This window comes from Acanthopagrus latus, chromosome 20, assembly GCF_904848185.1.
Source record: "Acanthopagrus latus isolate v.2019 chromosome 20, fAcaLat1.1, whole genome shotgun sequence".
In the NCBI taxonomy this organism is placed as follows: Eukaryota; Metazoa; Chordata; class Actinopteri; order Spariformes; family Sparidae; genus Acanthopagrus; species Acanthopagrus latus.
Genome location: NC_051058.1, coordinates 11,722,160 through 11,735,191, shown reverse-complemented (window position 1 = coordinate 11,735,191; position 13,032 = coordinate 11,722,160). Strand labels below are relative to the sequence as shown.

The window sequence follows — 13,032 nt, the reverse complement described above, 5'->3', positions numbered from 1 at the left end:
ATCTTCTAGCCAAGTGAAGAAATCAACCTTAAATCCTAACGCTAAAGAGTTCAACCCTATCAAACCTCAAATGCCTATGGTAAGCCAATGTATTACTGTTAAGTCCTGATAATGCACTTGTTATTTTGGCCATTTTTATTTACACTCCTTCTCTCCTACTTTGTGTTGAAGCTGCTGTGCTATAATTTCCTCATCTTAAAGTGTGAAAATTACTATCTTGGAGTAATTTACAGAGAGCACTTTAATAATGTGTTGTATAGATCAGGGACCTGTTGGCACAAAGCTAGAATTGGGGGGGATGTGTTGTGGTTATTTAATTACTTACATGCAGACTCATTTACCTCTGGTTGTTCTGTCGCACAGACGAAGCCCAACACTGCGCCCACCCCACCTCGGCCAACTCCTCCAAGCCCGGTGGTCCTTCAGCACCCAGGTGGACAGGGGCCACTCTACAACGCCCCCTACCTCTCCTATGTGTCACAGATCCACTCTGTGCAGGTACATGAGCCAGACAGCTTTCATCAGAGCTGCTGTGTTTATCAACAAACATATTTCAGCCGTTGTACAAAATGTTTTTGGAATGAATAAATATAAACGTGGAGCAAACTCTTTTCATATCATCATGTTATTGTTTAGGTACAAGGTATTAGACTCAAATTGTACATCCAATGTCTTAATTTGGGGCTGCAGTAATCATTTTCGTTATCTATTACTCTTGATTTTGGTTATTATTTTTCGGCAAATATTTCAGCCCATCTGTCTACCTGAGTGACGTATTCAAATATCCTTTATTGCTGAACAGTTTAAAACATTAGAATACCAACAAAAATATTACTGCTTGTGAGTCTGAACTCTTGAGTTTTTTTGGCGTTTTGCCTATCAGAGAAAAGAAACAATTACATTGGGGTCAGAATTTCTGCCAACATTTGTTCTTGTGTTGATGTTTTGATCCCTTCTGTTTTTCAGCCCCCTCCAATGTATCAGTACACCATGTCTACAGTCAGCCAGGGGAAATACGCTAGGGCCAAAGGTAAACGCAATGTTATTTCCCTCTACAGTTGTTTGACTTATGTAAAATGTTTTTATATTTTCCCTTTTAAAATACATTTTCTGCTAGCTCTTGTCAAAGCCGACACTGCAGCCATCAATTTTAACCTTAAATGACGCTTTTAGAAATGTTTCTGAATGGAGAGATGTTGTGTATAACATTGGCGTCGTGTTACAAAATCCCATTTTAAACACCTTTGCATTGTGATAGCATCTATTTTATCTCTCCATGTTCTCTTGTTTTGATTATTCTTTGCCTCCACCAGGCTCAGTAGTGGCTCAGCGCTCTGACCATGGCACTTCAGCACCACCCATGTTACAAGCCGCAGCTTCAGCCGCCGGGGCCCCACTGGTAGCGTCCCCTTACGCTCAGTCCTACCTGCAGTACAACCCACAGCAGTACGGCCAGCAGCAGGTCATCCAGGCTATGACACCCTACCCTGGACAGGTAAGACACCGACCATCTAGTCCAGCCCCTTTTTTATAATTAAAAGAAGCTTTCAGGTATATCCTGCCACCTTATTCAGACATTTAAAGTTTAAAGTTATTTTTTCCTCTCTTCTCTCCCTCTCTCCAGCCGATGTACTCCATGCTGCAGGGTGGAGCCAGGATGATAGGTCAAGGCGGGGGTCCCCACCCACAAGCCCTGGGACCTCCAGGAGGCCCCCAGTTCCCTTCACAGGGAGAGGGACCTCAGGGACCACAGCAAGGCATCTATGGTGAGTATAACCAGACCTGAACAGTGATGGGTCCAATGTTCAAAATGTTATGAATTTTCAGTCATACCGTTCCCATTTTCAATTTTTTTGACATGAATTGTACTTAAGAAGGATGGATGAAGACCTTGAAATCCCAACAGTTTATCAGTTATTGACAGAAACCGTATCATTGCTTGTAAAGTATGTACTTCCTTAAAAAGCCTCAATATACTGACAGTAAAATGACAATTTTAAGCATCATCTTAACACAATCTATTTTTCTTTGTAGCTCCACAGTCCTTCCCCCACCACTCAGGTGCAGTTCATCAGCCCCAACCTTCCAGTACCCCAACAGGCAACCAGCCCCCTCCTCAGCATGCTGCACCTAGCCCTGGACAGGTGAGAAACCCTGCTAAACTCTAGAGATGAGAGAGTTCACCATTATCTGCACTGGAATCTGTTCACCAACTAAATCATCCAAATTTGTATTTGTCCTTGGAATGGGCAGGTCTTAAACTAGAACATCAGAAGTGATTATATTTATTATTTATTACAAAACTATTCACAGAACAGCCTCAGAATCGAGCTTTAGATCATTATTCTTAATCACATGTGTAAATAATGACTTTTTTTCAGAAACTTGAGTGAATAAACTTCAGTCAACGATTTAATGCAGTTTATCCTTCATCCTGAGTTCAGATATTAGCACATTTTATTCGAATGATACTCGGTCTTCTAAAAATTACATTATCTGTACCGGAGACTTGTTTCAGCCAACTACTTTTCCCACCCAGTTAAATGCCAGTGTTGGTCATGTTGGTAGCCTGGATGTTCGTAATGTAAGCACAGATAAATGGAAGTCAAATGGATATTTACGATTTACCGGTCAGTTACCCCAACCTGGCAGTGGTATTTATAGCTGGTATTGTAGTTTTACAGTATCTGCCTGGTGATGAACTTTATAGAGATATTATAAGTCTTTATAAGGTCAAGAGTAGTGCAAAAACATGTGGGAAGTACCCGATTAGCTCAGCCTTCAGGTCCTCTGAAAGACTCACTTCCATGGTCCAAATCAGTAAGAGGATCCAGCCTCTTGGAAGCAGCTGTTTTGATTAAAGCAAAATTATGTAACTTTTTTTTTTAAAACCTCAAAATAACAGCTTCATATTAATGATCTTAACAGTACAGTGTCTTGTAATAGGGTGAATGGTGTCTCTGTAGCAGCCACTCTGCCCCCCATGTATCTAACGTCAGTGACTGTTTTCAAAACATAATTATTTATAGTTGGCACCAGCATGCACCAAATGCCAATTTTGCATAATGTTGCTTAAATTTCATTATCTTAACATTTTGATTTTGTGAACTCTCCCTTCAGAACGCCCAGTCAGGCCCACAGCCCCAGTCCTTGTACCACTCAGGTCCCCTGTCAGCACCCACCCCACCCAACATGCCGCCAGGCCACACGTCTCCACAGGGCTCTTACCCCATCCAGGGCTACAGCATCCACAGCCACCAGGGCATCCCACCATCATACCCCCTGGGACAGTTAGCACAGGTATGTATCCACGGTGCTGATTCTTCCTTTGCAGCATCTTAATTGTTCCAAATTAATTGTATTTGTCGTTTAAAACACAAAGTCAGCAGGAAAATATGAGAATTTCTGCAAGTGTTGCTTCATTTTTTAACTTAAATGATCAACCTCCTGGCCACGCAGGCCCACGTACAGGGACCCATGTCAGGTCCCCACCACTCGGGGGGACACGGTCAGCCCCAGTTAGTGATGTTGCAGCCGCCCCCTCAGCAGGGCCCCGGCTCAGTGCCCCAGCACCCCCAGCACGGACCTCAGCAGGGAGCACACCAACATTTTTACATAGGACATCCACAAGGTATGAGACATAGTGCCAACTAAAGATGATTCAGATTCTTTATCTTTGGTTTGAAATGTAGCTATCATTGATCTCGTCGTTTGTTTTTGTTTACTCCCCACAGCAATGCAGGTACAAACACACCCTGCTTCCTTCCATCAGCCTGGAAACTAAACCCCACCTGGTCCCTTCACCCCGTTACCTCCCAGACTGTTCCCAGGAATGAGCCCCGACATCCCCGCTGCCTGCTGGATGTGAGGCCCAGACTGAACGCGACTCATTTAAAAAAGAAAAAAAAAACTGACAGGATTGCAGATGAGAAAAGAGGACAAAAAGTCTCACAGCACCTTATGCTTCTGCTGTATTGTTCTTCATCGCTACAAACCTCGGTGTCAGCCTGACGAGGAGGACCTTTTTTAATGCTAATGATGAAGGCAGCAGACGACAGCAGCTGCGTCCGACCCCTGCTGCCATCCTGCTCATCTCTCCCAACTCCTTCCCCCTTTCGGAGACGTGAGGCACCTCGCAGGGCGGACCAGTCGGAGAGGAGACGACGCCGATGAAAAACAGCAGCAGACACTTTATCTTCCAGCAATGTGTTTTAGCCTTGTGGGGTTTTGTAAAGGACCATGACTCAAATGGAAACACAGACTGTCGCGGGAATTCTCATGAATCTAGCATGAACGGAGGGATTTGAAGCGGATGGAGATTTTTAGCAAATTTTTTTTTTTTTTTTTAACTCAATCCAGTAGTTCAAACCACCCCTTTGCCCTTCTTCTCTCCAGTAGAAAAGTATAATTAATAATAAAAAAAAAAGAAATGGACAAGACAAAAAAAATATTAAAACAACAATGACCAAAAAATAAAGTTTTCAACTCAACTACAAAGCTTTGTTGGTATAATTTATTGTATCATTAATTGTGCTTCTCCGCAGTTACAGTTTTGCTCCCCGCTGCGTGACGTTAACAGTTAACTGTAATGAGACGCAGAGATGTATTTTTCATTAGACGATAACAAGAGTGCATTTAATTTGAAGCTTGCTAAGCATTTGCTATTATGTCAGCCTGACAAAACAAAGTAATTACCTCCTAGGGGACTTTTTGTATCCTCTTCACATTCTCATTAGTTTGGATTTGTTCCACTTAGTGCTACAACTGTGAATGTTAATCTAAAACGGTCACTAGGGGGAGACCTCTTAATACACCAGTCACAGAGCCCTATCATGAGGTAGGAGACCTTGATGTGACAGAATGGCTCCTCTCTGGGTTAGTGGGGCACTCTGCTTCACCTTCAGGCAAGTATGACACCACACTTTGTTTATGTGACAGCACTCTGGATTGATGTGCCACCGAGCACGTCAACCGGCTCTGCGTCAACGTGTCAGAGTGCATGGCCTAGTTTTTCGCTCGGCGCAAGCTGCTGGTAAACTGTCAGTCCAGCAGTCTGTGGCGGCCCTCTCAGTGTGACAGGGCGTAGAGCTGCTCCGCACTGCGCTCCAGTCGGTCCCGGTACTCCAAATTGGAGTAGTTGCCTTCAGGGACCCCCTGGGTGCCGTAGAGGAGACCCCAGCAGCAGCAGGCAATCACGGCTGTGCTGTCACTGTCGCCTAGGTGGGTGGGAGGGAGAGGAGATTACCATTAGTGATGTGATGAAGCAAGTGTCTGTGTTTAATTTGATGCAGTGCTATGCTGGCATAAAGCTGCAATAATCAATATGCTTGACTAACAAGAGAACATTAATGATGTCTCTGTGATGAAAGTCAGCCGTTCCTCTGCAGAGCTTTTTACCATCTTTGGGGTTATTGTTTTGGTTTTACTGCCCACAGCTTTAGTTCAGTCTCACCACCCTCCTGTTGCCCGCTCTTCGCACCAGCACCACACATCAGACAAAACTGGCACCTAGCAGGTGGTGAATACAGTGGAAGATCTAGCTACATGCATCACAATGTGAGGATTTAGCAGCTACAGGGCCAGATATTGGCCTTGGGATTTGATGCAGACTCAAAACAAAGTGAAAAGAGTGAATATTGGACTTACCATCGGTCAGATTGCCAGAAATACGACTGTGTGAAAAAGAATGCTAATGTTTCTCCGTATCAATGCTAGAAAACTGGTCACTAATGAGTCATGTAATTGCTTTCAAATTAAAACAAGTGATGTGTTTAGGGAGATGAAACACTCTCAACAAGATGCAGGATTCAGATGCAGTCAAACTCACCTTTGCTCACTTTTAACAGGCATTACTTATTTTCTTGCTACAGTCTTACTTGGTCTGATATGACAATTACCTTATGGCAGCTAATGGTAGCAGTAACTGTTTCTTGACAGTCACTGAGCAGATCGCCACAGGGCTGCTGTGTCAGGAAATCAAAGATCATGTACCTTGTGTTTTTAAATTAGGAAATTAACATTTTAAGTTGTTGTTTATCACACATCACTGCATGATATTGGGACGTTAAACTTTCTTTCGCCTTCTAATATTAACAGCAACAGAGGATGGTCAGTAGCCCACATATCAGCCTCTCTATGTTGGCAAAAGGAGATGTCTGTTAATCACAATAAGTTGACCCGTGGACTGTTCTGACAGTGAAGCTACACCGAAACATCGTTAATGTCAGTCTGAGTGGTGAAGACGTCTTGTTCAGTCGCTGTGTAAAAGATGTTCCCTTTATGCTTAATTTGTGCTTCTTTGAAGTCCTTAACACAATGACAGATGATGACCATTTAGAGTTTCAACCGTTGGTCCACATGGCCTCTCATGAAAAGTGCCCTGATTGGCTAAGTTGTGAAAACACCGCCACTTGATGAAGTCTAGCAGGGTTATCGGGAACTATCAGCCTATGAGATCCCCTCCAAAAGCCAGACATTTTCTTGTTTGAATCTCTGACCTCCATGAAAGCCCGCTCTGCTCATCAGCTCCTCCCAGTCTGAACCCGCCCCCAGCAGGGCGTCCAGCGCTATCATTGGAGCGTCGTGGCCGCTGCGTCCCGCCCAGCCTGACAGGCTGAAGCTCTTGTAGGCTTCGTCTCGCTCAGCTGGGCCGTAGGCGGAGGGCCACACCGCGGGGCCCTTCCCGTTAGAGATGCCCCTCTGATCCAGATACCTGAGGAGAAGACATCCTGATCATCGTTTTCACTGTGACTGAGGTAGAAACACACACACACACACACACACACACAGTAACAGTGGTACTAAAGTAGAAAAGTAATAAATCCGGAGCAATACTGTAATAAAATGTTCTCGTGCTTTTGAACTGAATGTGACCGGTGACATTTGACTTCAAGCCTCCTGCCATCATCTATTATCCTAGAGACTGAAATAGGTCAACACAAAGTTACTGATGCCAGAAGCCACAATTTGAACACCAAAGCCTGATTTCAGCGGCTCTTACCACTGCCACTTGTCACAGAAGTAGCCCCAGTCCCTCTCCGTCTCCTCCACGGCGAAGCCTCGACCCTGAACGAAGCACTTTGCTATCGGACAGGCCTCGTTGATCAGGCCCAGACCCCACGTCGTCATCGGCCTGCGCTGGACGGCGTACGCTGTAAAAAGGGCCGATGCTACCGCGCCCAGGAAGCCCGTGGGGTGAGGGTGGGTCATCCGGCCCGTTTCCACGGCAACTGCCACCAACTGCAAGAGCTGGTCGGGCTTCGGATACCTGGTGAGGGCAAAGCATTAAAGTTCTCATTTAGTCCATAAACCTGCTGCGCTCCGTCAGTCAGAGGAGAAATCTGTTTCTCTGTTTGGATGTAAATTATGTTTAAAGTAATTCCTACTTTTCACGCTCTACTGAGTCCACATGACGTTTTAACCCCGGAGCTCTTTTTATTTGGTGGTTATTTTCTGCTTTGTGGTCAAAGAATGCGTTCCACTGTTGCATCCATTATAAACGACTTGAGATAAGAGCAGCGGCCGCGTGCCTCCACTGTAAATCTAACTGTGAAATTATGCCTTTCAAGATGTCATTAGGTGACCACCATGCATTGTGCATTTTTAATGATGCCACTTCATTTCAATGTGCCTCGTTAACCTAAATGAAGATGACGCAACTGGATGTGTCTTTTTTTCCCCACAATTAAAAAAAAAGGGATTCATTCCATTCAGTCGGTTCCTGATGAACGCAACCAAATGTGATGCGTTTAAAAGCTGGAACGATAAGTGGATTAATGAATTAGCCAATCGACGGTAAATTAAATGCAATTATTTTGTTTATCGATTAGACACTTACCCCTCAAAGACGCAGGCAGCTGCTGTTTTCTACCAAGCGCTATTCTTCTAAAATGTTTATCAACTTTTGAACCACTAATCCGATCCATATTCTTTGAAAGCTAATGTCTTCACGGATACGTGAAGGAAACCCATGTAGTTTCTTCCCCGGGGCCAGAGGGGGACGACTGTGACCAAGCTACTTCTGTTGTTAATGGTCAATGTCACCTTTACTTCATTGTTCTCTGCTGTCATTTAATAACCTCTCCTCAATGCCTAATATAGCATTGATGAATTATATAATGTATAAGTGGCTGTAACTTGCTTAGGAAAGGTAAGATTCAGACAATAAGTCCTCCAAAACCATCATTTTTTAAAAAGTTTTGAGTGGTGTTTCTTTTATTTTCATTTTTTTATTATTCTGGTGAATTCATAATTTCTCAGTCAAAACAAATAGAAAATTGGAAATTCTAGTGAGCCAGACTGAAGGCTAGTCAAAACAAAATACAGATTCCAGCTTCTCCAACCTGAAGACCTGCATATTTTTGTAAACTGAGTGTATTTGTGTTTTGGGCTATTGTTTGAACAAAACAAGGTCATTGAGAAGATGTCACCTTGGATCTGGAAACTGGGATGGACATTTCTTCTTACATTTTGTTGAAGCAGTCATGAAAATAATCCAAAGATTGATCAATAACGGAAACGAAAAGAGCGACATTCCACTCAGAGTTTCAGGCCCAGTTACATTCGGAGCATCCAACATGTACTGTAAGGTGCCTTTCCAAGAATACATATTTATGCTTGAGGTTTGTTTTGTCTCTTGTATAACTGCTGGAGAGTTTTTATGCATTTTAAATACTCCTCTGGGGAGCTAAACCAACTTTTTTTTAATCCAATCTCGTGTCTGTCTCAGACAAAGAGGGCTGTGGGTTTCATGTCAAGACCAGTCACGACCTCAACTGCAGCGACATCGCTGTACTGAATACTGAATCAAGCTTTCTACAGGCAGATAAACGTCAGCCCAGAGACCTGACTTCTTTCATCATGTTAGGTCGATGGTAAAACACGGAAAAGGAGTGTTGAATGAAGTCTCATGGTACACTGATAGACACACACATATAGATAAATTGCATTAAAAGAGCTGAATGAAGAGGAAACGTAATTTGTTTCCTATGGGTGTATTTATATGCATGTAGATCAGAATCATGTTAGCAGTGCCTATGATCAACACAATCCACAAGTTATTGTGTTTCGTGCGTTGGTGGGCGGGGCTCACACCGGTCTGTTTTCATGACACAGCCTCGGTTTGCGTGGTCTCGACCACAACACTGCTAGAAACCAGAGTGGAGGAACGTGTTCACACTGTCTCTGAAACACAGCGAGTCAGTCTGCAGTTATTTTTGGACCCTGACCTTAACTCTGAGGGTCACGTCTGAAACACAAGAAGGTCAAGTCTTTAATACCTCAAAAACTTAAAAAGACTGAAAGGACTTGCGCGTCTGCTGAACAGAGAGGTGCCTTCCTCTGCCCGAACACTTGCCAGTAGAGATATGCATTGAGGATACGGCGCCAACATTTGCCACACGGATTGAAATCAGTTCTTAACATGCGTACGTGTGAATCCATGGTCACTCATTGAGATGCCCGGGCGACGATACTCCAAGGTTGTTGATAATTACATAATAGCAGGCAAACCCGTGGAGGGTTCAGGCGAGGGGCAGAACATCTAAAGCGAGGCGAGGACTGGAGTTATTATGTGTTTATACAAGTGTTTCACCTGAGGCCAATGCACATGGACCTCATGGCCGCTCCGCAGCCTGTCCCCTCGGGGTTATAGGGCACTCTGCAGCCCCCATCCTCTCCAGGCTTCAGCTGGGAGACTCCTGAAAGAGCAAATGAAAGTCAGATCTCGGTCGTGGGCTACAAAGAGACGCGACGTGATTGTTTAAAGTCTCACCCAGAATGCTCGAAGGCCCCGGCTTCCTCCCGTCCATGTCTTTCATCCCCTCCACGTATCGAGCGGCCACCTCGTGCAGGAGCTCCTCTCCACCCTTCCCTAGGAGGCGAGGGGGGGACAACTTGTTCAAACTGTCCATATCAAAGTTTACAAAGATGTACCAGATCTCTTAACAAGCCTAGCGCGTTTGCCTTTTCACAGCAAAAGGTCAAGTGGAATTTCTACCATCTCCCTTCCAACGTGTGCCGAGCTGTGATTGAGCAGCAAATCAAGGCGAGGCTGGAAAATTAGATTTAACCTTTAGTCGGGGCTCATGAGGTAGGAGGTGCGCCGCGTGTCATGATGAGGTCTCATCAGAGCGCCGCTGACGATCATCAGATCAATCCAATTAATTCCCTGTTCGAGACGTAAATGAGCAGAAGGAGAAACCGGAGGAAGCGAACGGGTTCGGTGTCGTCTGTGAGCTCACCAGTTGCCAGCCCTTCAGCCGTCGCCAGATGCAGAACTGTGTCGTCGCTCACGGGCCAATCAGGGAGCTCTACCCTGATGTTCTTCAGACCGCCGAGCTCCTTCAGCTCCTGCAAGAACAGACAAGATGATACCTGTCAGCCATTATTCATATAATGAGCAGAGGATCATTGTCTTTGTCTATAAAAGCTACGATCACAACACAGATCCTTCTACAGTTAAACTGTGATCTCTGCTGTGGTGCGACTTCTCTTTCCCTGTTCGTCGTGCACTCGCCTGATGAATAGCTGGTCCTGACTCGTTGTACTCCCACAGCTGATTCCTGTATCCCAGAGCATCACCGACGCCACTCAGCAACATGGCCGCCTTGTAGCGCTCCAGTGTAGCAGATCCGCTGGGACAAAAAAGGCCCAACATTACTATTACTGATAGGGATGCAAAGTTCATGCAATCTCTTCAATCGATGGCGGGCTGCCTTCACATCTGATCACCAGCTAATCCTTGGACTTTCTTCAATGTAAAACTGTTTTAACAACAAATCTGGTCAACATCCGGTGCAAAATCTCAGGACAATACGAGTCTAAAGAACAGATGAACACAAGTTTACTGGAACAATGAACTAAATTATGACAGAGCTCCATCAACCCAACAAAATCCAACCCATACTGAGACTACAAAATGTACTGAGATCTGCATCACCTCTAATGTTATATTTCAGTATTGCCCATCATTAGATTAAAGGACACTGTGTGGTACCACAGAGCCTAAAATCCTGGTTTGGTGCCGTCACCTTGATGTATAGTACTACTGACAGAGTATCAGGTATCAGAGCTTTTTGTGTCTCGACTGCAAATAAAATACAAGGATATAAAAATGGCAATACTTTGGCTCATCCGTTCTGTCACTCACTCCATATCCCGCCCTCAACACTATCTGATTAGTTGCCTGTCACAAGAAAGAGTCCATCAACACTGAATAATCTGAATCTGCAGGATAACTGGTAACTTAAATTATCAAATACATGTGGGATGGAACATAATATAAAAGGAGCAGGAAATGTGAATACTCATGCGAAGTACAGTACTTGGATAATCTGTAATTAGTTACATCCCATCTATGGTTATTTTTAATTCAGACACCAAGACTTTTAGTTTTAAAGCAAATCGGTTCATAATATGATGATATAGATATAGATAGATGATTGGTTTCCTTGAGTATTTCGTAATGGACCTACAAAAACAAACAAACAAACACAAACAGACCTACAAAAACAAAAACAAACAAACAAACACAAACAGACCTACAAAAACAAAAAACAAACAAACAAACACAAACAGTACTGTAGGGAATTATTGTACTTTTCTCTCCATTACATTTATTTTAGTTTATTCCTCAGAGTAAGGATACTGGGTACATGTATAGTCTATCTTGATGCTTATACTTTTCAATAGCTTTAACTTGTGACAGAGTAATTGTATACTGTGGTTTTTGTACTTTTACTAAAGTGACAGATCTGAGTACTTCCTCTACCACTGGATGTGGGAACTGCACAAAGTATAATCATGTGATCCGAGTATAAATCCAACTCCTGTTAAGTAAATTCAGTAATCTCGACATTTTCTGACCGCTCGTCGTCATCAACTCAAACATAGTTCAGGCAGACGAACAAGTGAACACAAACATGAGTCTGATTTTGATATAACTGAGGTTAAATGCTGCACTGGCTCCTCCGTGCAGTCGCGGTCTCACCGGTCCATGGCAGCGCGTCGTCCCCGGTCCTCACGTCTCACCAGGCGGCCGCACACTCAAGCTGACACCGGGGCTGCAGACAGACCGAGCAGCTGCACACACGGACCTCCGGCGGCTGCCCGCTTCTTGTTCTGTTGCAGGAATTAGCTCGGTCCCAGATCAGATCAGGTTCACACGGGCCTGTAGCGGAACACCAGCGTCCGTGCACTGAAGTTACGCTTCTGCTTCTCACGGAGTCGAGCCCGAAGCTGCAGGCTGGACAAACAGCGGAGGCTAAAAACGGCGAACCAATTTTAGATCCCTGTCCTCCAGCTGGAGACATGGAGACACGGAGAAACACGACAAACTGGGCAAATCTCCTCACAAACACCAGGATGATCCGTGACTTAAGGAGGCTCATAAACTCATGAAGAAACAAACAACAACAACAAAGGGATGTAAACTAAGATTGATGCCAGAAAAATAAAAGAATTAAAAAAAAAAATTAAAAAAAAAAAGGATTCTCACTGTTGGTCACAACAATGAGGTTGAAAGTCAACATGATGATATAAAAGTCTTCATTATGTGACAAAAAGTAAAAAATGATTATATAAAAAGTCTAAATGGTGAAATTATACCTCAGGATTATGAGGAAAAAGAGTAAAGCAAATAATTAAATGTCAAACAAACAACTAAATTATGAGATAAAAGTCAAGGTTTATCTAGCAAACTGAATATCAATTAAATATCTACAGTCAGTGTCTACTTCATTTAGAGAAATTACAAATGAAGCACCAAAGAACTTTCCTAAAAAAAAAAAAAAAACCTTGACAGTTTCCTTCTCAACCAACAACCAAACAAACACATAAAAGAGAGAGATGATGGAATGATGTACAACGTGTGTGCATGAGACGGCATCATTTACCGTCAGTGAAATCAGATTTCTGCAGTAGTTCCCTCTGTGTCTGTGAGCTGGTGAAAGCATGCTGCTCCTCTCACATTTTCATCTTAAACTCAGCCCTGCTTTCCATTTCTCACGTTCAGTTTTCTCAGCTGTATCTCTG

The 13,032-nt window shown here is 43.8% G+C and overlaps 2 protein-coding genes across 7 annotated transcripts in view; one reads left to right on the top strand and one right to left on the bottom strand.

The window, feature by feature from the left end:
• The window catches only part of LOC119009489 (ataxin-2-like protein), an 11,325-nt gene extending 6,828 nt beyond the window's left edge, over nucleotides 1-4,497 (top strand). For all 3 annotated transcript variants that reach the window (XM_037080808.1, XM_037080807.1, XM_037080806.1), the window contains 9 exons: nucleotides 10-79; nucleotides 364-498; nucleotides 967-1,030; nucleotides 1,314-1,495; nucleotides 1,625-1,766; nucleotides 2,035-2,144; nucleotides 3,121-3,300; nucleotides 3,460-3,631; nucleotides 3,735-4,497. In XM_037080808.1, coding sequence (XP_036936703.1) covers nucleotides 10-79; nucleotides 364-498; nucleotides 967-1,030; nucleotides 1,314-1,495; nucleotides 1,625-1,766; nucleotides 2,035-2,144; nucleotides 3,121-3,300; nucleotides 3,460-3,631; nucleotides 3,735-3,784 — 1,105 coding nt within the window. In that variant the 3' untranslated portion in view covers nucleotides 3,785-4,497. The remainder of the gene's footprint in view (nucleotides 1-9; nucleotides 80-363; nucleotides 499-966; nucleotides 1,031-1,313; nucleotides 1,496-1,624; nucleotides 1,767-2,034; nucleotides 2,145-3,120; nucleotides 3,301-3,459; nucleotides 3,632-3,734) is intronic.
• Nucleotides 4,326-13,032, bottom strand: adprh (ADP-ribosylarginine hydrolase). 4 transcript variants are annotated; one of them, XR_005071744.1, is made up of 9 exons: nucleotides 11,990-12,399; nucleotides 10,517-10,634; nucleotides 10,242-10,350; nucleotides 9,773-9,871; nucleotides 9,593-9,698; nucleotides 7,001-7,267; nucleotides 6,498-6,712; nucleotides 4,696-5,216; nucleotides 4,326-4,583 (listed from the first exon to the last, which is right to left on the bottom strand). XR_005071744.1 is itself a non-coding variant. In XM_037080815.1 (9 exons), the coding sequence occupies exons 2-9, from the start codon at nucleotides 11,995-11,997 to the stop codon at nucleotides 5,068-5,070; spliced, it is 1,071 nt and encodes a 356-aa protein (XP_036936710.1). In that variant the 5' UTR covers nucleotides 11,998-12,244; nucleotides 12,894-13,032; the 3' UTR covers nucleotides 4,328-5,067. The 4 variants fall into 4 exon arrangements, 3 of the variants coding, with proteins under 3 accessions (XP_036936710.1, XP_036936709.1, XP_036936708.1); XM_037080815.1 differs by adding an exon at nucleotides 12,894-13,032 and having other exon boundaries at nucleotides 4,328-5,216; nucleotides 11,990-12,244; XM_037080814.1 differs by adding an exon at nucleotides 12,894-13,001 and having other exon boundaries at nucleotides 4,328-5,216; nucleotides 11,990-12,301.

Excerpts from the sequence above, each read along its gene's own strand:
- adprh (XM_037080815.1), bottom strand. Across the intron at positions 9,872-10,241 it reads GGCTGAAGGGCTGGCAACTG|GGAAGGGTGGAGAGGAGCTC; the intron begins GTGAGCTCACAG and ends CTCGCCTCCTAG. Across the intron at positions 6,713-7,000 it reads TTCTGTGACAAGTGGCAGTG|GTATCTGGATCAGAGGGGCA; the intron begins GTAAGAGCCGCT and ends TCTTCTCCTCAG.